Raw genomic sequence first — 24050 nt, 5'->3', positions numbered from 1 at the left:
TCGGAGGATATTTATATTTTAGAAGGAAAAAAAAAAGTTAAAAAAGTGGCGGGGCTGAAGAAAGCGCACCAGAATCCATTCCCATATAGTGTCTATGGCTGCCTCACATGGGAAAAGAGGGGGTAACTTCTGAATCCGCACCTCAGCAAAACAATTCTTCAAACACAGTGATAGAACGGTAGGAAAAAAAAAAGCTAAACAATTACGTTTTGAAAACCTTTTTTTTTTTTTTTTTGCTTTATTACCCATACAAGATCCATCTAAATGATATCCCGTAGGTCCGCATCACTACTTCATTACTGTTTGCAATATTTTTAACACCGTTATATTTGAAAGAATTAACGTTTTAGAATGAATTAAATTTTAAAAACTAAAATAACAAATTCTAAATTTGAGATTTCGAAACTAAAATAGATCCAAATTTTAGGAATAAAAAATTATATTAACCTAACAAAAATTATTGCGTTTCATCATTGCTTGTTGTCACTCTCCAAACATGATCATTTTCTGGTTGTCAGGAAAATAATTATAAACAATAATTTGACTCTTCTTTTTGGAAAAAAAACAACATAATTAAAAAAACACAAAATATGCCCTACTCATACAATTTACCCAATTTAAAGATATGATTCCTTCCTTATTGTAATCACAATAATACAGTAGGATCGTCACCCAAGTCTTGAGATGCATCTCAAGGAAGAGGGGCAAATGAATTATTACTATACATAATTAACATCACCTCATTCTCAGAGCCAAAAATACCAAGTTTCATCCATCACTCCAGCTGCCAAGAAGTAACAAGCAGATCCATCTCTGCTTGGAAGGAAAAAAAGAATGTGGGTGATTCTAAATCTCAGGCGAGTCTCAACGGTTCCAATCCTCTCTCTCACTTAATCCACATACTGTGACAGTATTACAATGCTATCACTGGCGTCAAACCATGCAGACGCAGACACCTAAGTCCTGTTTTCTTGCCCAAGAAGGTTTTGTGTGTTCTGGTTCTTTCCATAAGCTCTTTCCTTCCATATCAACGACACCTCTTCGAATGTCAAGCCTTTTGTCTCGGGCACAAATATAGTCACAAAGAGTAGTGCAATCACAGCTATAATGCCGAGGATCACAAAACTCGAACCAAGCCCCACGGCATCGACGACTGACAGAAAGCTCTCGGACATTACCACGCTGAAAATCCAGTTCGTGGTGGCTGCCATGCCCCCACATACTCCTCTGAATTCTTCAGGATAGATTTCAGAGTTCACGGTCCAGGGCACAGGCCCCATCCCTGGCGAGAAGAAAAGAATATATAGGGCTAACCCTATAACTGCGATATACCCATAGATTCTATTTGAAGGGTCAGACGCCTCAAGGTAACACCCTGTTGAGAGAACAGCCAGAGATCCAATAACACCACATAAGCATGAGATGGCCAACTTTCTTCGTCCTGCATGGTCAATAAGATAAATGCCGAGAATTGTTCCGGCAGCATTCATCCCAGCAACAATGAGAGAGAGAAGAAGAGCTTGCTTATTGGAACCGAACCCAGCCATCTCAATGATTGTGGGGCTGTAGTACATAATTATGCTAATACCAGTGAGCTGCTGAAACATCTGCAGAGCAAGGAATCGAGTTTTTCAAACTAATTAATGAATTTAATCTCCAAAGATATACACAAGAACAGATCACTACCAAATCCCATAACAATACACATTTAGATGCAAGCAATTATGAAAGCACACATTTGATACATGCCAAGACTAATGACTCGCATAGATTCATCGTAGCTTATAATAACTTGGATGCTCATCGCATATGAAGGACAGTGAGAATGAAATTGATAGAAGCTTTCATTGGGATACTTTATATGCAATTTAACGTCAATTTGTTGTACAAGGAACCTCTTCAATTCAATAGAGTACAATATTAAAGTTAAAACAAGAGATTCTTTTCCATTTTAATATGGCTACTGGCTTGTCAACCTCAGGGATGGACGTCCATTTTGATTTCTTTGCACATATATGGTCCTTCATTAGAGGCGAAATGGCTTTACTTTTTTCATCGAATCCAAACCAAGAACTACAGCACTGACATTTGGACAAAAGGATATTTAGGTTAAACAGTATCAAACATGAGGACTTCAATCTAGACACAATGAAAAAGTTCGAGTAAAGTCTCTGAAACCTGAAGTCCAGCCCCAACAAAAAATGCAGCTCTGATTTCCTTCGATTTGAAAACATCCATGTATTTAACTTGGCTCCGTTTCTGACGTTCTTGCTCAGCCAGATCAGTAAGGTAATCAACTTCATCCTCTAAGCGTTCATAGGTATAGATCTTAGTGAGCACGACCACAGCTTCATCTCTCCTGTTCTGCACCCAAAGAGGAAAAAATAAGATCGAAAAGGAGGACAGACACCAAGAAGCCATTTCGTTGGCAGAGTGGAAAAAGTATGTAAATGGAAGCCCAAAATTAAATAAGTTTTGTATTTGGAAATATCCTTTGTGTCCCTCAATTTAAACAAATAATAATAATAGAAAGGACTACTATTATTAAATAATAAGAACAGGTGCACATTAGATATTAATCTCAACCGTAACTCATCAAGTCATATGAAATATGAATGCTTCTCACCTTGAGAAAAAGCCACCGTGGAGACTCTGGCAAGAAAATCATGAGGATAGCCTGGACAAAAGCTGGCACACCTGCAACTCCCAGCATCCATCGCCATGTCCCAGGTACCTGCTCGATTTAGATTTCAGGAAGAGATTAGTCAGAGGATTATCAGAACCTTAAGTACAAGTAATATAATACCATTGCATCAAAAAATGACGGGGAAAACAACCTGATCCTGCTCTCATTTCAGAAACTCTCCATTGAATACCATTAAATCCCCTTTTAGTTTTAGAAATTCAAATTTAATAAGGTCAGGACTGCACATGCTTGCAACTATTTGAGATGAGCTACTTGATTGACGCTGCAGCGTAACATCTGCAACTCCAAGTATCCGATTTTCCAACATATCATATATGTCACCAGTAATTTACTAGTTACTGTAAAATGCGGGGAACTGACTCACAAGTGAACCCTCTCGATAGTAATGTTTTCCATCTTCAGGCTATTGATGATGACTCAGGCAGCCAAATAAGAATATTTACTAGTGTCATTGACATAGGATTTATTGAAAAGATTTGGCATTTGAGAAACTCTTGAAAACTAATGATGAAAACGATGAAAAGATTTTCTAAGAAGATACTTGGTTATATCTTTCTTTCTCTTTAGGTTGGTAGATCATGCATAAAGAAAACTTCCAATAAAGCTTTAGAATGAATAACAAGGTAAGGTGAACTGGCTGAGGTGAACTGGCTGCACAATGCTATAAGAATTAAAGTGAAAGCCAGAAGCATGCAATGAAAGATTAAAAGAACTATGCATTATTAGAGTTAGGCAGGAAAGAACAGACGAAGTTCCTTCACTGATGCTACCCCAACTTCTATCTTGTTTCTTCCCTTCAGCTATTAATGAAGCAGTAACTGGTGATTTGAGTTTTGTCTCCACAACCCCAGTTACTTGATCAAATATATAGAGGGCACTGCTACGATTACTAAAGGCATGAGTTAAGAAGGAAGGAAACAGCAAATAATTTTCTTACAATAAAATGAAGTGACATGATGGAATCAAAAAAGATAATCAGTAAACAACAGCAACATATAGCCCCCATAATACACATCCACTCAAATTCCTGCAGTCTATTGCATAGGTTACTTCCGTACAACATTTATATGCTAAAGATGGGTGTCAGTGGCAACACAATTAGGAAGGTAGAGTGAATACCTCACCTCTGTAAAAGCAAGATTTACGCAGTAGGAAAGAAACTGTCCACCAGTTATCATAAACACATTTACGCTCACTAATGAGCCCCTTATTTCTGATGGTGAAGCCTCTGCAATATACACTGGAGCGGTGACAGAAGCTACACCCACACCAAGGCCAACCAGAAAGCGCCCCAGTATGAGAACCCCTGAATTTGGGGCAAGAGCCATGACAATTGCTCCAGTAACAAAGACAATATCAGCACTAAGAGTAGCCTTCTTACGTCCAAAGACATCATTAATCCAACCACCTCCTGCTGCTCCAACAATTGCACCAATTAATGCCATGGCAACAATTGTTTCCTGGAAACTTATAGTATTATTGATCCATCACAAATACAAATAAAATTGGAGAACAAAATAGGAAAGTATAAACAGACAAAAGAATGATATGCTGCAACTAGCATTAGATGTAAACCTAATTTTGCCAACAAAAATGCTGTAATTGCAATGAGGAACTGTAAATGAAATATACTCATATATCCACGGGTTCTTTTCCCCCCCTTTTCCAATAGCCAATATTGGCTCTGCATGAATACAATCATAGCTCTCGCAACATGTATAACCATCTGAGTAACCAAACAAACGAGATACTTCTGAAACCTACAAAATTCAATAGAGAGAAAGTTTGCACCTGAAGGAAACTACTATTTCTAACATCCTCAAAATCATCTTTAATATACAGAAGGGCTCCCCCGATAACACCTGCAATGAACAACATTTCCAAATGAGGCAAACTATCCGTCAGAAACAAGCAACCTATGAAATGGCAAAAAAAGACACACTCATGCACACACATACAGAGGCTGGATAAAGTTGAAAGCCAGAAAAATCCAGTATTAAACAAATCACTTTTTCAAAAAAGGTTTAACCCACAATCACAGATTATTAACTTGAAAATTCTCTGTATCCAACCTTCCAGTAGCATTTTACTGTTTCTTATTTCACTCTGCATTAATCATATACTATGATACAAGGTCACTTAAAACTGTGTCATTGTCTAACACATGTCGGACTTTTATTTAGACATGACGTAACACTATAAAGTTTTATCTTGACTCAGTCTCCGTGCTTGTGTTGGCTTCCAAGCTCATATGATGATAAAAAATTCCCAGCCTTTACTCGAAATACGCCAAGCATAGCATTAAAGGAGGACATCAATCTCAACGCCGCCCAATGTTGAAATAGACAGCAACATATACATTATTATGCTCTAGATGAGCAGTTCGGCAAATGGAATATAACATCCTTCCAGGACAAATGTTATCTAAAGTGCAAGCTAAGGTTACGGGATATCTTTCTCAAGTGGAACCAAAATTCGAAACTTATTGAAGCAGCAGCTGACAACCACCATAACTACCTCCCGAATTCCTATTTCCATTCCCTTCTTACAGATGAAACTGATGTCGCATATAATAAATAGTTTCTCCATGAGGACGTCAGTTTGTAAAGAACCGTGACAAATTCAACTTTCCTGAGCAACCGTTCTGGATAACTTAAGCCCAACATGTAAGGCCCCGCTTCTAGTTTGTCCTTCAGAATATATTTATTTAACGAAATTGGAGTTGCGAACTGGTTACATATTGTACTGAGGTTGGAATTGCTTGCTCACCCGACCCGATTTATTCTTATGCAAAACAAATAGGAGTGCGACTTGGAGGAGCGATAAGCTTCCAAAACATCTTCGAAAGCAGAAACATATGAGGAGACAATCCATAAAAGTACAAAATTAACCAAATTTCATTTCCCAAAACACGATTAAGTGCAAAAATAATCGCTGATTATATTAATATTTATTTAAGTCTAAAATGTAATAATACTTTCTCCTGAGTTAAATAGTCATTCAAATGATACTATCGGATATTCAGATTTGAAAATATTCTCAGCAGGAACAGTGAGGGTTACGGGTCTCACTGTCATCACTCATAATCCATGAATAAGATGAATGAGAGATCAAGAGGACCTGTATCGTAGCCAAAGAGGAATCCACCTATGCCAGCTGCTGCAGTGAGTAGGAGTATGTAAGGGTTCTTGAAAAACGACATTTTTCTCTCAGGATACAGTTCCAAGTACCCTGAGCTCCCAGGTGTGGCCTCCATCGTCATCACGTTGTTCGTCATCTTCTCAGACTCTCACACTTTCAGAAACAAAGACAGCAAGAAGAGCAAGGCGAAACCTCAGTCTAAACTTGAAGTAGGTGAAGAGGCTCAAAATGCATAACTAACTTCTTACAAACTTAATTATATCTGGTTTTCCCACCTTCTCCCCCGAAGAACAGTGTGATAATTCCTAATTGTCACGGAAACCGGAGGGGAGGGGATCAAAAAACTTAACTCGTGAAGACCAAATTAGAATTGTGATGTTTATTCTAAAATGACATCCCTGTCACCCATAATCTAGTCACAAACGAATCAAACGCCGACGCTGCAGAAAGACGACAAATAGCAATTTCATAATTTTTCTTTCAACAATTTGGTCCGATCCGACAATTTTGTGCTTATCTGGTACGTGGCTTGTCCACAAGCGAGAAGACGTGGAAGTGTGGAATAATGAAATGGCAGAAGAACATGGATTAATTTCTTACATCAGTGTCGCCACATATAGAATATGATAATACTCGCGGGCAAGGTTGATGATATCCCCGGATTGAGGGGGCGATAGCGCGCGTCAGGCTGCGGTAAGGGGATTGAAATGTGAGTCGCTTTCCCTCGATTTGGTACACGTGGCGCGCCATGTGAGATCGCAATGGAAAAATGTTGGTGGAAAAGTTCAGGAACCTAAAAACGGAAAGGGGGAAAAAAAAGGGGGAGGAACTATTAGACCAATACGAAATTCAGTGACGATGAATTACTTTACTTTACATGATTTCGTGATTTGCAAAATAAATACGCAAGAAATTTTATCTCCAACTACAATTGCTTACATGGATATTTTTAAACAATCACAAAAAAAAAAGATACTCAAAATTACAAATTACAAATCAAATATTTTATCAAAAATTTGTTATTATTTGTCATTCAATTATCATCAAAACTTATACAAATCTTATAACGGATCTTAATTTGTGATTTATAATTTTTATGATTTTCTTTTTTTTAAGTAAACAATCCCAATAAGTGTGCCCAAGGTTGTCACTTGTGAGTTTAAATAAATTTGTGCTAATGATATAAATTCATAAGAGTTTATTTTTATTAATAAATTACTATTAAAAATATATAGTCAAATAATTAATATATAAAAAGTGAGAATAATTTTATTTAAATATATTTTAAATTTAAATAATTGAAATTATATCCATCAATACTTATAATTTATTACATTTAACAAAAAATTTTTTATAAAATTTATATATAAAATCATTAAACATAATTAAATTCAAAAATTTAGTATGAGTTTGAAGTCAAGTTAATATAATTTCGTAAGTTAAAAATATAAAAATAGTAAATTTGGTAAATAAACTCATAAATTTCAACACGATTTTATTAGTTAAAAATCTAAAAATATTAAATTTAGAAAGTCAATTTACGAGTTTAATAACAGTAAATGTGCTCATAAATTTGTCGAGGGCGCTATTATGTGTTTATAAATTTTTTGAGCCAAATATCATGTCTTTATAGTACTCCTCCGGTCCTTATTATAAGATCCAATTTGACTTTTTATTTGGTCCTAATTATAAGACCCAATCCATTTTGTCTCTTATATTTATGCATTTTTTTCCAAGATAATCCTTCTAATAATGATAGTTTTAGCCAATATACTTAATTAGCAAGGATATTTTAGGAATGACAACACTTATTTATTATAAATAACTAACTTAACTTACTTCCTTAATTTTTTCAAATAAGTCAATTAGGTCTTATAATTAGGACCGGAGGAGTAGTACTTTATAGTCAAACCATTTTCTTTGCTGGGGGTAAACATTTTTCTCAGATTTGGTGAAATATTAGTTGGCGCATGATCCAACGCAAAGGGGACAGCGCATGGAAGTGGAGCCCCTGAGTTGGGTCGGACGACACAGGCGAACCACTAGAGCACCAAAAATCAATGGATCATATAAATTAATTGTGCCATTTTTTATTTTCTATGCCATTTTTCATCCATTTATTTAAAACTTTTTTCTCATTTATAATTTTTTTTTTAAATGGAGAACTGCATAAGGAAGATAAGAGAAGGTGTGTAAAGGAGGAACGGAGGATCCACTTTGGGTTTGTGGTTGATATTAATTTATGTCGGTTAATTTTTTTCTACAATAATTATCTTAAATATGTTTCGCTGCCGAAATTGAGATTCTAATATCAACTTACGCGTTTGATTTTTTTTTTTAAAGGCAATCTGAAGAAAATAAACATTTAAAGCCTCCTCGATGATTATAGAAATATATCATTATTTTGAAATCTAAAATTCATGTTCCCTTGAAATATTATTATTATTTAAAAAAAGCACGCTATGATGTTTTAAGATTATAAGTCATACTTACCAAGTGATTCTATCACCAAATGTATTTTACGCTTGGTATTATTGGATCATATTTAAAAATTGTTAGATTCAAATGAGATTGTTCTCTCGATATAATTTGTTCTTTGTTTTTTTTTTTTTACCGACTTTCAATATAATTTATTAATCTGAGTAGTATGAGCTTGTAAATTTTTGCACCAACTATTATAGGTAATATTTGATTCCAGAAATTAGGCAAAATTGGTTTAGGCTCCAAAATTATGAGATCTGAGTTTAGAATTTTTCTCTTTAAATAGAGAACACACTTAAAAAGATTAGTCTTATACTGCTATAGGCCAGCACGTTTAGATTTTTTTATAATTTTTGTTTTTTAAAATTTTTTATATAACAATATTGTTAATTATTTTATATTATTAGTAATATTTTAAATTTTTAGTTATTATTATTATTTTAAAATTATATTTCATAAAACAATTTGATTTATTTTATTTTAAACAATAATTTGTTCATCTAAGTTTCAAAGAACAAGTCAAAAACCTACGGGTCAGCTTGCACCTATCAGTTTAAGAGTCAGTTTTAATAAAATAAACTATTTCTGAAATTTTGACAAAGCTGCGGCAACAGTCGTATTTAATATGTGATCACATGAAATTGTGACGTCATTTGCAGAAAAAATTGAATTGAAAAGCAAAATTCGCCATCCAGTTTTGAGATATTAGTTATCTGCTAATCTTTTCCTTGGGATTAGCTTTCCAGTAGTTTAATGATAGAGTAATAGTAACAATTAACTACGCATCCTGGGTCCGGTCTGTGAGTACGGATATATTATTTCGGTTTTGATTATAAGATCTTATTTATAGATTATAAATAAGATTTTATAATTAGGACCGGAGTTAATAATTATGAAATATTTATTAAAAAATGTTACTTTTCCAATTCTAATTCTTGAATATAAAATATTACTATTAATTAACTAACTAATAAATATAATAAAAAATAGATAATTTTGTTATTCATGATCAATATATATGATAGAAAAAATTAATTTCTCATAACATGATGAATCAAAATTTAAATTTCTACTAAAAAATATGGTTCTATTTTGTATCCGATATCAAATAGGAATGTTTCTTATTAGAGCATACCTATCCTTAGCAAAAATATGAATGAAACTGGCCATGATGTGTGGCCACGTGAGTTTAATAATCGAGGGCGTTGGGCCACAATGGAGAAGTGAACATCATCAAAGGGACGCGTGAGCGGCTCAGATTCGCTCAAATAAAACTTTTGAATAATATTATCAAATTTTAGACACGCTCAAATATGCAGTATGCTGCGTCATTCCGCTCATTTAATTAATTTAATTTTCAATTTTATGAATTTTTTTTTTGGGGGGCGGGGGCGGGGGGTTGAACCGATCTAGACTACTCTGGCATGTGGTGGTTCACGCAGGGCGTCTTGCTTGAGAGTTGAGAATGACTCCATTCATGAATCATCAAACGTAGCTTTCTATTGTTTTTTCATCTTCACGTGTTTATCTAATTCAAGGCCCACATGTATAATCTTTCCCTTCGGACGAAAGCCTGTAGGAGATAAAAAATAGCATCTAACACTTTGTTATTATTTTTCTAATATTCTGTATCTTAATATTATTTTCTGAGTGTATTTATTTAACGAGATTGGAGTTGCGAACTGGTTACATAATTGTAGTGAGGTTGGAATTGCTTGCTCGCCCGACCCGATTTATTCTTATGCAAAACAAATAGGAGTGCGACTTGGAGGAGCGATAAGCTTCCAAAAACATATGAGCAGACAACCCATAAAAGTACAAAATTAACCAGATTTCATTTCCCAGAACACGATTAAGTGCACAAATAATCGCTGATTATATTAATATTTATTTAAATCTAAAATATAATAATAATTTCTCCTGAGTCAAATAGCCATTCAAATGATACTATCAGATATTCAGATTTGAAAATATTCTCAGCAGGAATAGTGAGGGTTACGGGTCTCACTGTTGTCACTCATAATCCATGAATAAGACGAAGAAGGAGAGATCAAGAGTACCCGTATCGTAGCCAAAGAGGAGTCCACCTATGCCAGCTGCCGCAGTGAGTAGGAGGATGTAAGGATTCTTGAAAAACGACATTTTTCTCTCAGGATACAGCTCCAAGTACCCTGAGCTCCCAGGTGTGGCCTCCATCGTCATCACGTTGTTCGTCATCTTCTCAGACTCTCACTTTCAGAAACAAAGACAGAAAGAAGAGCAGGGCGAAACCTCAGTCTAAACTTGAAGCAGGTGAAGAGGCTCAAAATGCATAACTAACTCCTTAGAAACTGAATTATATCTAGTTTTCCCACCTTCTCCCCCGAAGAACATGTGATAATTCATAATTGTTACGGAAGCCGGAGCGGAGAGGATCAGAAAACTTCAAATCCTGTGTTTATTCTAAAATGACATTGCTGTCACCCATAAGCTAGTCACAAACGAATCAAACGCCGACGCTGCAGAAAGACGACAAGTAGCAATTTCATCATTTTTCTTTGGATTAATGTGCATTCAACACCCTAATGTATTTTCTCGGATACACCTAATATCTTAAAGTATTTTTTGATACATCTAACATCTCAAAATATTTCTTCGGGAACATTCAAGATCCTAAAGTATTTTATTATATATCCAAAATCCTAAAATATTTTTTTTGGGTATGTCTAGTATCTAAAAAAATTTGTTGATGCATCTAGTACCAAGACAAAAAAATATTTCAGAATGTTAGGCGTTTCTAAAAAATATTTTGTGCTGCTGAATACATTACAAAATGTTTTAAAGTGTTAGATATATTTAAAAAAATATTTCGAGGGTATTGAATACACTTTAACCTTCTTTCTTTCAACAATTTGGTCCGATCCGACAATTTTGTGCTTATCTGGAACGTGGCTTGGACACAAGCGAAAAGACGTGGAAATGTGGAATAATGCAATAGTAGAAGAGGATGGACTAATTTCTTACATCAGCGTCGCCACATGCAGAATATGATAATACTAGATACTCGCGGGCAAAGTTGATGATATCCGCGAATTGCGGGGGCAATGGCTCGCGTCGGGCTGCGATAAGGGCCTTGAAATTTGAGTCGCTTTCCCCTCTAATTGGTACACGCGGCGCGCCTTGTGAGATCGCGATGGAAAATGCTGGCGGAGAGGTTCAGGAACCTTTGTTTTTTGGGGGGGCGGGGGGATTAGACCAACACGAAATTCGTCATTTGCAAAATAAATATGCAAGAAATTTTATCTCCAACAAAATAAAAACTTTAAGTGCTTACATGGATATTTTAAAGGAAAAATCACCCACAAAAAAAGTCAAAATTATGAAACCGCAAATCAAATATTTTTAGAAATTACCCATATTTATTGTCTCCAACTCACACTCTCTCTCCTTCCCACTTCTCTTTCTTTTAATAAATTACCATTGTTCTCTCTCATATTCTCTCTCCTTATTAATAAGGGCATTTTTAGAAAAAGAATTATACTTTTTTCATATTGATTGTTTTTAACTAATTTTAACTGTTTTTTTTATCAACATAATTCGGTTATTCGTCTTTTATAATAAGGAACGGAAGGGAGTACTTTATATTCAAACCATTTTGTTTGTGGGGGTAAAAACATTTTGGGAGAATTATAATCAAGTGTCACAGAAAAGAAATAATTACTCAAAAGTCTCAATAAAAATCTTAACAGTCTATAATAACAAGTTTTATAGTGAGAATGACAACCTGCAACTGCAAGACTTGATTTTTAATTATTTTTCTTGTTTGGGATTTCATTGTAATTCTCCCAAATATTTTTCTCAGATTTGGTGAAATATTACTTGGCGCATGATCCAACGTAAAGAGGACAGCACATGAAAGGGAAGCCCGTGAGGCTGAGCTGGCTCGGACGAGGCCTAACAGAAACAATTTTCACGGTATTTTCTTTATCTTTTGTCTGATGCTAATTATAAAATTTTATTTGTAAATTGCAAATAATATTTTTTAACCAAAGGTAGTATAAATTAACTGTGCCATTTTTTATTGTCTATGTTATACCTACATCGAATGAATATAAATTTTAAATCTTTACTCATATTTCGGCCCCTTTATTGCTGGTCAAAAAAAATATTTCATCCCTTTATTTAAAATATTTTTCTCATTTATAATTTTTTTAAATGGAGAACTGCGTAAGGAAGACAAGAGAAGGTGCGTAAAGGACGAATGGAGTATCCGCTTTAGGCTTGTGGTTGATATTAATTTATGTCGGTTAATCTTTTTCTACAATAACTATCTTAAATGTGTTTCGCTGCCGAAATTGAGATTCTAAATATCATCTTAAGGGTTTGATTTTTTTTTTCAAAAGTAATCTGAAGAAAATAACCATTTAAAGACTCCTCCATGATTATAGAAATATATCATTATCTTGAAATCTAAAATTCATGTTCCCTTAAAATATTATTATTATTTTAAAAAAAGCACACTATGATGTTTTAAGATTGTAAGTCATGCCCATTGAGTGATTCTATCACCAAATGTATTCTACGCTTGGTATTATTGGATCATATTTAGAAATTGTTAGATTTAAATGAGATTGTTCTCTCAATATAATTTGTTCTTCTTGTTTTTTTTTTCACTGACCTGCAGTATAATTTATTCGTCCGAGGATTATGTGCTTATAAATTTTTGCACCAGCTATTGTAGGTCATATTTGATTCCAGAAAACAGGCAGAGTTGGTTTGGGCACCAAAATTATAAGGTCTGAGGTTAGAATTTTTCTTTTTAAATAGAAAACACCCTTAAAAGGTTGGCCTTATAGTTTAGATCTTTTTAAAAAAATTTTGTTTTTTTAAAATTCTTTATATAATAATAATATTAATGATATTTTAGATATTTAGTTATGATTATTTTAAAATTAAATTTTATAAAATGGCTTGATTTATTTGATTTTAAACAATAATTTGGTCATTTAAATTTCAAAAAACAAGTCAAAAGCGTGCCGGCCAGCTTGAATCCATCAACTTAAGAGTCAATCCCAATAAAATAAAACAATCCTGAAATTTTGCCTCCACAAGGCCGCCCTATTCACACCCGCGGCTGTATTCCCAGTAACGGTCTCACATGAAATTGTGACGTCACTAATGCAGAAAAAAATTGAATTGAAGAGCAAAATTCTCCATCCAGTTCTGAGAGATTAGTTATCCAGTAATCTTTTGCTTGAGATTAGTAATCCAGTAATCTAATGATACAGTAATAGTAACAATTAACTACACGTTGTGGGTCCAGTCCATGCATATGGACATGCTACCTGTTTTAATTATAAAATTTTGTTTGTAGAATACAAACGAGATCTTATAATTAGAACTGTAGGTAGTAATTATAAAGTATTTATTGAAAAATGTTGCTTTTCCAATTCTAATTATTGAATATAAAATTTTACTATTAACTAATTAAGTAGTAAATATAATAAAAAATAGATAATGTTGTCATTCATGATCAATATACATGAAACTTGACAAAAGGAGTTTGGTTTAGCAGAAAGAATTAATCTCTCACAACATGACGAATCAATGTTTGAATCTCTACTAAAAGAGGTGTTTATATTTAGTACTAAATAATACATCAAAGAGGAGTGTCTTCAATTAGAAGATACCTATTCTTAGCAAAAATATGCATGAAATTTGCCATGCTTTTTTTAAAAAACCCCATATTTAATAATTAAAATTTAATATGTAGGGGTAATAATGTCTCGATAAATTTGAATATTATGAGGAAAAATTAATATGAGAAATGAGAAAATGTGATTTTATACTTAAAAAGGCAGCAAATGTTTAGTTGATTGACTAAGTTCGCCGAAAGGGTCATGATGCGCGGCCATGTGAGTTTAATAATTGAGAGGGTTGGGTGGGCCCAATGGAGAAGTGAACACCATCAGAGGGACGCGTGAGCGGCTCGGATTCGTTCAAATAAAACTCACATATTGATATTAACATTTAACATTTTGATATTATTTTTCTAATATTCTGTATCTTAATATTATTTTCTGAGTGTATTTAGCATCCTGAATCTCTAATTTTATTATTTTGATGAATCCAACACTACAATATTCATCTCTTTATCAGCGCTCAACACTCTAATATTATTGTAAGTTTAGAGTGTCTGATGCCAAATAAAATTATTAGTGCTGGATGTACAGAAAATAAAATCAAAGTGACATATGCTCGTAATAAGATTAGGATGGTTAATGCTAAGTAGAAAAAAGGAGACAGCGAGGGAATGTCATGCCTAAGTCGACCATGGAGACAAATGAAGCCTGAAAACGTAGAAACAAGGCAGCAAAAAAGAATACGAATTGAATACGGATTTGCTGGTTTTTTTTCTTTTTTTAAACCTGGCCACTGATATGATGCGCTTTTTAAGCATGTGCACTTCCAATCCTATTTTCAGGAGAATGCCCCCGGGGGTAGGGGAGAGATAGGGTCCAGCGACTTAGTACAGAGTTTTATCCCCACCGGCTTGCTGGCTCCAATCCATGATTCAACAACCAATACTTTTTCTGGTTGCCTGCATTTGAATATCACGAAAGTTTAAAACTGTCCCAATTGTCTCACAATGTAAACAGAGACAGAGCACCAAGCAATCAATTATCTTAGGTCATTTTCCCCTGATTTGTGGCCCAGAATGATTTTAGATGTTGCTTAGTCTAATTTCTTCTTTTTTAAAACAAGAAAAAGAAAAAGAAATCTCCTCTGCCCCGAGCGAACCTTTAGGAAGCAAGGGGTATCCCAGGATAATTCCTGTATGTTCTATTCTCTACAGGGCATGCTCCTGTTTCAGCAGACAAGTAGCATGTTCTTTTGCTTAGATGCTGTCCTCTGTTTCTCTTATGACAAGAAGAAAAATAAAAAATACAACCACTTAATTCTTCTTCCATTTATTCTTACTTTCTTACCTTTCCATCTTCCTCCAAAATGCAAGGTAACATATTGCTTGGATAACTTGTTAGTTCCAAACTTGTACTTCACGGAATGCTAAGCTAGCATGTAATTTATGTCCCTGGAGGATCTTAGCTTTTATGCTAAAACCCAATTTGTTTAGGTACAATAATTGACCATATAAGAAAGAAAGTATGTGAATGCCCCATCGAATTCATATAACAACCTGTAGACGCTATTTATTTCCTTTCTCAAAGAAGGCTCTCTCTTTTGTAATCCCTTCCCCAGGCCCTTTCCTTCCATAGCTGCTCTACTTCATCCAGTGTGAGTTGTTTTGTCTCTGGGACAAACAAGGCGACAAACAGAATAGCAACTAGAGCTATACCAGCAAGGATCAAGAAGCTCCCACCAAGTCCTAAAGCATCAGAAACTGAAAGGAAGCTTTGGGACATTATCACGCTTGAAATCCAATTCACTGTGGCTGACATGCCTCCACATAAGCCACGGTATTCTTGAGGATATACCTCAGAGTTTACTGTCCATGGCACCGGTCCCATCCCTGGCGCAAAGAAAGCAATGTACAACGCTAGGCCCAAAACTGCAAGCCATCCATAGTTTCCATCATGAGAACCAGATGAATCTAGGAACGATCCAGCAGAAAGGATCCCCAGAGACACAACCACACCAGATAAACTTGCAAGAGCCAGCTTCTTTCGCCCTGCGTGGTCGATAAGATAAATGCCAAGGATTGTTCCAGCGGCATTCAAGCTGGAGATAATGAGGGATAGGAGAAGAGCTAATTGTTTGGAATGAAAGCCAGCCCTCTCTATGGTTGTTGGGCTGTAGTACATCACAATGCTGATGCCAGTGAACTGCTGAAAGGCCTGCAGAAAGTCATAGGACAGTTGTAAGAAAACCTTCTTTGGTTACATTTAATGGCTTTTCATTGCTGTCAATTTAGAAGAATATCATACCAGATGACACACTTATACTTAACTTCGCCAGCATATGCTGCCAGGTTTTTGAAGACAAAACATTACATGTTGAATCCTATGTATAAAATCCACAACATGCCATAAAGAATTGCGAACTGGTAGCAAACTGCCAGAGATCGCATTGAAGTTTAATAATAGGTTGAAAACAACATATTCAGAAAAGGGGCAATGACTCAAAATTCATGGAAGAAGATGGCTGTATTTTTGCCTTTGTTTGTTTTAAATGAGTTGGTGGATCGGTGGGCAAAGAGGAACAAGGAGTCAGCACATAGTGGTCGGATATGGAGGTTTCCATTTAAGAAGCATTAGAAGAATATAATACAAGTAGTCAACAACAACCTACGTGAAAATGTTGAAAGATTAATCCATGTTCAATTGTGACCCCCATATGACCAAATGTATGCATATTTCTTTTTTCTGCCGCAAGACATGTTGATCTTACCCTTCTCTCATGGAGGTAGGGCATTCTGAAGGATCATTCTAAACACCAGGATAATCCAAGTTCAAAAACAAGAGGAGTTTCAAGAAAAATCTTAAACCTGAAGTCCGGCCCCTGCAAGAAATGCGAGTCTAATCTCTTTAGTTTCGAACACATCCAAGTATCTAACTTTGCTTTGCCTCTCAAGTTCTTCCTCCAACTGGGCACAACAATATTCCACTTCATCCTCTAAGCGATTCGTATCATAGATCTTGGAAAGTACATAAACTGCCTCATCTTTACTATTTTGCAAACAGTTGAAGATAAATAATAAAGCTTTGAACAGAGGAAACATCTCAGAATAACACTATCTGGTTTAATATTCATTTAATGGGAGGATCAATTTTACCTGCATAAGAAGCCACCGCGGTGACTCAGGTAGGCAGAGCATGAGACAAAACTGAATGACTGCCGGCATACCTGCAACGCCTAGCATCCATCGCCATGTTCCAGGGACCTAGTTTGTTAAATATTGTGTAAGAAGGGTATCCAGGAAGAAACCTCTAGTTGACTGAAAAACCTGATAGAGAAGCTTTGAAAACATGTAGCAAAAGAAATAACTGGTGAACTCTGTATATCAGTATTTCTATTTGCACTTCTCTTATGATAAAGCAAATATAAAATCCATAGTAAACCTCTTTCCAACTTTGTACCAGAATTGAGCTATTTGCAAGAACATTAATAAAATCCATAGTAAAACTCTTTCCAACTCTAGTTGTTGTCCTCTAGCTGAAGCTGATATTTTGTTAACATATATACATCTTAGCAACTTATAAACATTTTCTGTTGCCAGAGAAATCAAAAGCCATAGCATCAAAATGGAAAATGAGAAGTCAAATCCAAAGGAAAGGATTTCCAGTATAATCGATTGGAACTACATAGCCAGAAGATACCACATATTAATTCTAGGAGACTGTCCTCCTGACATATAATGTTTACAAATGTAATTTGTAAATAAGGCCGAATAAAGCTAACCTATGTGAAAGCAAGATTTATGAGGTAGGAGAGAAACTGTCCTCCAGTAATCATAAGCACATTTATGCTCACAAGTCCTCCTCTGATCTCTGAGGGCGCTGCTTCTGCAATATACACAGGTGCAGTTACAGAAGCTTTGCCCACGCCAATGCCAACAAGAAGACGACAAATATGAGGACATATGGATCAGGAGCCAGTGCCATAACTATTGATCCCAAGGCAAAGACTACATCAGCAATAAGGGTGGCCTTTTTACGCCCAAATTCATCATTAATCCAACCACCTAATGCTGATCCAATAATTGCACCCACCAAAGCCATGCTTACTATTGTTTCCTGGCATTTTAAAACTGTTAGAATCTTTGAATGAGGGAGAAATCGTGCAGTAATTTTCCTTTACTTCCAACTGGCTGAACTCGTGGCACTTGGGTAAGAGTACAACAAAAACTACTTATAGACCTTCATTTACTAATTATTCTAAGTTGGAGTGATACTTGACATGTTCCACCGCTTTTACACATTAAACCATCTACATTCTTGCATAATGTATTTATATTTGTGAACACAAAAGATCCAACGTGGAGTTCCGGTGTCTAAGTGATAGGGTGGGCTGATGCTCTGTTTAGACATAAAAGGCTTGATGTTGTGTGACTCGTGAAATATGAAATAAGGCATGATATGGGTATATTAAATTTTGGATTCTTTAGATTTAGATTCAAGAGGAAACAACACAAACTTGTATACCCGTAGGAAACTACTCTCATTCACCCTTCAAAATCATCTTTAATACACAGGAGTGCTCTTGATATAACACCTGTAATATATAAAGGGCTTAAAATGGAGCACGATCATATTCTTTTTTAAGTTGTCTTGAGTCCAATACAAATTTAACCAAGTTTGAAGAAAAATTTGATTTCTAATATCTAAATTGACTGAGTCGAAATTTAGACTTGTAAATAATGGAAGAAAGATAAGACTACTCAAGTCCTTAATATAAGACCTATTTAACTAAGTTGATTAGATTAAGGAAGTTAAGTAAGTTAGTTAATTATAAGAAATATAACATGTTTTTCTTAAAATACCATAATAATTTTCCTTAGTATTTTCTCTCTGTTTTCTACTTGATTATAGTTGAGAGAGTATCCATAAGAGTAATTTAGGAAAAATTGATAAATATGATAAATGGATCTTATATTTAGGACCAAAATCAACTTAACAATTAGATCTTATATTAAGGACTGGAGGAATATATGCTTAAGTGATTGTTAATCTAATCTTTTAAATTTTAAACTAATACCCCTTTCGGTTATAAACATAAAAGTTGGCAGATGTGTTTGTTTTGTTTTTAAATATAAAATTTCAATATATTTTGTTTTTTCAATTTATAATTTGTTTAAATTCTCCTTTATGGAATATAAATACAAACTAATTTTTCTGTTAGTTTTCAGATTAAAATAAAAAATTTATGAAAACTAAGGAACAGGTTTTACAAATAACTAACTATAATTTTTACCAGTAACTAAGAGAACTAATTTTCTTAATTTTTACAAATCACTTTTATTTCCAGACTGAAAGGAATATAATCGAATTAATTGAAGAATTATAACAGCAAGATTATTATGATCTTTTCATGAGAAAATGACATATATTGTGTTTTCACTCTGAACAATTCAAGTGAGTGCTATAACAGAGATGCCAAGTAAACATATGAAATACTCCATCCACTTAAATCTGGGATCTAATTGGCTGAACGGAGTATCGTATTTAACAAGAACCTCCATTACCTGTGTCGTAGCCGAAGAGGAGACCGCCTATCCCTGCGACGGCCGTGAGAGCCAGAATGTAAGGGTTCTTGAACAACGACATTTTCCTCTCTGGACACAATTCTATGTACCCCGAGCTTCCCGGCGTGAACTCCATTGAGATCGTCGTCTTATCACCCCCAAAATTGATTCAGAAAAATGATAATTCTTTCTGCGCTCTGTTCATATATGCAACGCAAGATTTTCTTGAGAAAATAATGCACATTCCGGGAAAACCGAGAGATGGCCCGGAATCATCCGAGTTCTGAAAGCAATCCACTGGGGACATCATTTAAAGAGAAGAAAGGGACCCTTGCGGAAAAAATATCAACAAATTATTGCTTCTCCAACATGCATCTTTCATTACACTCCGCGAAACTGTCACCTTTTCCAATAAAAACAAAATCAATTTTCCCAATTTCATTTCATCATTTGTGGAGTCAATTTTTAGAAATATTAAAATTGAGAAAAAGGGAGATTATACTGTTATATCGCATTTAATTAAAGAGATTGGTCTCACTTGTTTAACAATATGCATGTCAATTTTGTGACAGGCATGTTAATTTATCACCTTTTTATAATTACAATAACTTTCGCTTCCGTTAAAACTGGTGACTTGTTTACATATTTACCAAGCAAACAGCAATTCTGGGCACGATGGATCAGGACAATGAGGGGACAGTAAAAACACCATAATTTAACTAGCGAAAGATATACATACGTACATATATACATATAAATATGTGTGCGTGTATTATCAGAAGGAGATTCCAAAACTTAAAACTCCTCCGAATCTCTTAACCGCGCAAGTCATATTATTCCTTTCCTTCAATATTAGCATACTGAAGGACTACCAACAACATATGCACTATATCTTCTTAAAACAAACAAAGAGTAAACTGACACCTCGACTCCTTAATAAAAAAAAACTTGTTTAACTTTTATTTTGATTCTAAATATAATATCTCAATCTACTTTTTCTCTTACATTTATCCTTTTTTTTCAAAATAGTTCTTGTAATAATGGTAATTCCAGCCTATACACTTGATTACCAAAGATAGTTTAGAAAAGATAACACATATTTATTACAAATAACTAATTTAACTAATTTTCTCAATATACTCAAATGAGTCGACTAGTTCTTATACTAAGGACTAGAAATAGTATTATCATATGATAAACTGTCAATCCTCCAAAGTGAGTGAATGATAGTGACCAAGAGTTTCACTATTTGGGATCTGGCATGGTGGAGCAGGCACTTCAGAAACTCCTTCAAGCATCTGAGAAACTTTCCTCATGGTGGGTCTGAGAGTTGGGTCCTCTTGAATACACCAAATGGCAATCATTACTAACTTTACTAGGTTCTTCTTGTCTTGCAGTGCCTCTTGATCTTCTTCAACCAAATCTTCTAGAGAACCTGCCGTGTAACAGTCACAAGCCCAATCTGCTAAGATTGCTCTCTCCTCATTCTCTGGTTCCATGTCCACGCTTCTTCTGCAACAGATAATTTCCAGCAACAGGACTCCAAAGCTATAGACATCTACCTTGGCCGTGACAGGCATGCTCTTGAACCATTCAAGTGCAACATACCCTTTTGTTCCCCTTATACCTGTATTGGTTCGGCTCTGATTCATATTTAAGAGCTTGACCAATCCAAAGTCAGAGATACGAGCATTAAAGTAGTCATCAAGGAGTATGTTTTGAGGCTTTATATCACAGTGGATGATCTGGGTGCTGCAATCTTCATGTAAATAAACAAGTCCTCTTGCAATCCCAAAAGCCATTTTTAGGCGTAGGTTCCAGTTGGGTTTTGGGTCGCCGTAAAGAAGGTTTGCTAATGTGCCATTGCTCATATACTCATACACCAGCAGCCTTTCTGTCCCCTCCTCACAGAACCCAAGCAAACGAACCAAATTCTTGTGATGGGTCTGGCCAATGACATTAACTTCATTCTTGAATTCCTTCTCAGTTTCTTGCACAAGAAAGGTGTTCAACCTTTTGACTGCCACAGTTACTGCAGTGCCCATTTCTATGATTCCTTTATAAACAACACCAAAAGCTCCTCTTCCTAACTCTTCCTTAAATCCATTTGTAGCCTCTTCAAGTTCCTTATAAGTAAAACAACGCAAATTGGTTTCAACAGCACTGTCACTTCGGCAAACACTTGTACGCTTCTTCTGCAATTTATAAATGAAGGAAAAACCTAGACAGCATGCTCCAATTAATACGAGATTAAGAAAGGCAGAGCTACCTAAGAGGACAGAGCTCACCAAAACCAAAGTGTCCTGATTCTTTCCTTTGATGATTGGAGGACCAGGAGGACCAATTAAGGAGGAATTGTCTTTCCTGACCTTGATCAAGGCCTTAGCACCATTAAGACCCGTGTCGTATTGGCCATTTGAAAGTGGCCACCTCTTCTTCCAGCAACTGTCACCTGATCTGAAAATGGCAACGGCACAGAAGCAATCTTCCATGCAGGCACTTCTGCACTGATCTTCTGTAAAAGGCCTTTGAAGCACATAGTCAGAGAGAGGCCAATCTACATCTGTCAACACTTCAAACTCATACAGATCTTTCCTCTGACTAAGCTCATCTTCTTTACAGCCCTGGACGAAATCTGGTTTACAACCACCATATGGATCAAGAGGATCCAGTAGGGAATAACGTGGTGGGCATTGACACTGTGGCCTACTATTTTCACCCAATGTGCAATAGCCATTATACCCGCAAATGCTTGTTCCTTCACTGACCCGCTGACGCTTACAAATGTTATCTGGCTGAGACCAGACAGGTGTCCAAGTTTCATTACCAGTGGACCTCTTGGGATGTTGATAGAAAGTGAGAACTCCATCAAAGTTAAGAGTAGCTCGAAGATAAAATTGAGTTGGAGAGCCTATGCTCTGGTCTGAGAAGGGGTACGTACCATTGTTCTTCATTCTAACATAAAAGTCTCCCGTTTTGTTGAAGACCAGTTGAATTCCAGCACTTGAGGCATTGGACTCAACAGTACCAGTGTCGTAATAGTCTTCATTAGCGTACCCAGATGGTAAGTTTACAGAATGCATGACAAGATTACCATCATCCTGAAGAACAAGTCGAAACTTTCCCCGTGCGAAATCCGCATCTGACTTCCGAGAAGAAAGCTTTTCTCCCTTCTCCAAAATTTGTGAGGGCAACATGGTGTCTCTGGGATTCCCAAAGGTCTCCCAGACAGACTTAAAGCTGCCATCCTGAAGAACAAAGTTGCCCAAGTCATTCAAGGCACCATGAGCAACGGCACCTGAAGGGCTCACTTCTGGTGTCCATAGAGTTTGACCATCAGGAGAAGTAATCTTAAGCCCTTCTGCTGCAGTAAGCTGAACTCTTGACCCCTTTGGAGCAGGATTGTCTCCATTTGCATACCAAACAACGGTTATGTTTGGAATGTTGGCATACCAGATGGAGAGCAAGAAGAAACTATTATTTTTATGGGGTTGAAAGCCAAAGGCGAAATCCCCAGAAGGTGAAACCACCCATGAGGAATTGCCATCTGCGTTGAAAGAATCACCCACAGTGATGTTACTTCTTCGGGTTTGGGCAAAAACACAAAGGGAAGGCAGAAAACAGAGGAGAAGGAAATTCAGAGAAGAAGCCATACGCAGAATCAATTTTCCTTGCAAAGTTTGGAAACTGGAAGATAGGGAACGCGTTTGAAGTTTGAATAGGAGGCGGCCGAGGAAGTGAGGGTTCCATAAAGAGTGGATGCTCCAAGTCAAGCTCAAGTCTTCTTGGCCGTGGGAAACACGATTCGTTGAATTTTACAAAGGAAAGGACGTTTGTATGGTTGGTGTTGACGAGTGGGACATTAATGGATGAAGAAATTTCAATCACAGACTTTTCTTTTGCCAGCAATATCAGTCATGCAATTAATACATCTTTTCTCATGTTCTAAAATTCAATAAAATTCAAGTCGTAAACACTACGCAGCTTGTACATTTATTTACAGATGAAAATGTTTACGTTTATTTAATGCTTGATAATTATGGTATGAGGCATCAAGACCTTTTTTGTATCGTCAAAAACTCAAGCTAAGAATTGGTAATAAGAGAGAATAACAAATGAAAGCCAAATAATAATAAATAAAAATACATATGAGAAAAACTTTAAATAGTTTTGAGTTTTATTTTACTGTAGGAACGAAAAGCATGAGCTTACAGAGTTCAGTGCCATATTCTGCAAATCAAGTCATAAGATTCAGATAAAAAAAGAAACAGGAAAAGAAAATAAGTCATGAGATAAAATCGGAGGTTGCAAGAAAATAGAAGAATGAACTTACACGGGAATATGTAAAACTCATATTAGCACAGCTTGATTTAGATGCGGCTCCTTTTTTTTGGGGGGGTTTTTTTTTGGGGGGGGGGGGTTTTGTCACAAGATATATTAAACTAATGATGTTTCAAAACATGATTAGATGTTCGTCAAGGATGCATAATTGCTTCAGAAGGATGATTTCTTTGAGATCAGTGAAAATTTTGTGATTCC

General features: G+C 35.6%; 2 protein-coding genes and 1 pseudogene across 3 annotated transcripts; all 3 read right to left on the bottom strand.

Moving 5' to 3' along the window:
- Positions 1 to 616: 616 nt before the first annotated feature.
- LOC114718599 (inositol transporter 1-like) lies at positions 617 to 10694 on the bottom strand. Of its 2 annotated transcripts, none has more exons than XM_028903963.1 (6): positions 10390 to 10694; positions 4499 to 4569; positions 3832 to 4167; positions 2627 to 2734; positions 2179 to 2364; positions 617 to 1607 (listed from the first exon to the last, which is right to left on the bottom strand). In XM_028903963.1, the coding sequence occupies exons 1-6, from the start codon at positions 10544 to 10546 to the stop codon at positions 957 to 959; spliced, it is 1509 nt and encodes a 502-aa protein (XP_028759796.1). In that variant the 5' UTR covers positions 10547 to 10694; the 3' UTR covers positions 617 to 956. The 2 variants fall into 2 exon arrangements, with proteins under 2 accessions (XP_028759796.1, XP_028759795.1); XM_028903962.1 differs by lacking the exon at positions 10390 to 10694 and adding an exon at positions 5828 to 6154.
- Positions 10695 to 15531: 4837 nt separating this feature from the next.
- Positions 15532 to 19904, bottom strand: LOC114718601 (inositol transporter 1-like; annotated as a pseudogene).
- A 321-nt stretch (positions 19905 to 20225) lies between these two features.
- LOC114718624 (G-type lectin S-receptor-like serine/threonine-protein kinase LECRK3) lies at positions 20226 to 23164 on the bottom strand. Its single transcript, XM_028904010.1, has one exon. The coding sequence runs from the start codon at positions 23162 to 23164 to the stop codon at positions 20714 to 20716; it is 2451 nt and encodes an 816-aa protein (XP_028759843.1). The 3' UTR covers positions 20226 to 20713.
- Between the last annotated feature and the right edge of the window lie 886 nt (positions 23165 to 24050).

Source organism: Neltuma alba, unplaced genomic scaffold (genome assembly GCF_004799145.2).
Source record: "Neltuma alba isolate B1F8T4 unplaced genomic scaffold, ASM479914v2 tig00011854_pilon, whole genome shotgun sequence".
In the NCBI taxonomy this organism is placed as follows: domain Eukaryota; kingdom Viridiplantae; phylum Streptophyta; class Magnoliopsida; order Fabales; family Fabaceae; genus Neltuma; species Neltuma alba.
This window is presented reverse-complemented; position numbering and strand designations above follow the sequence as displayed.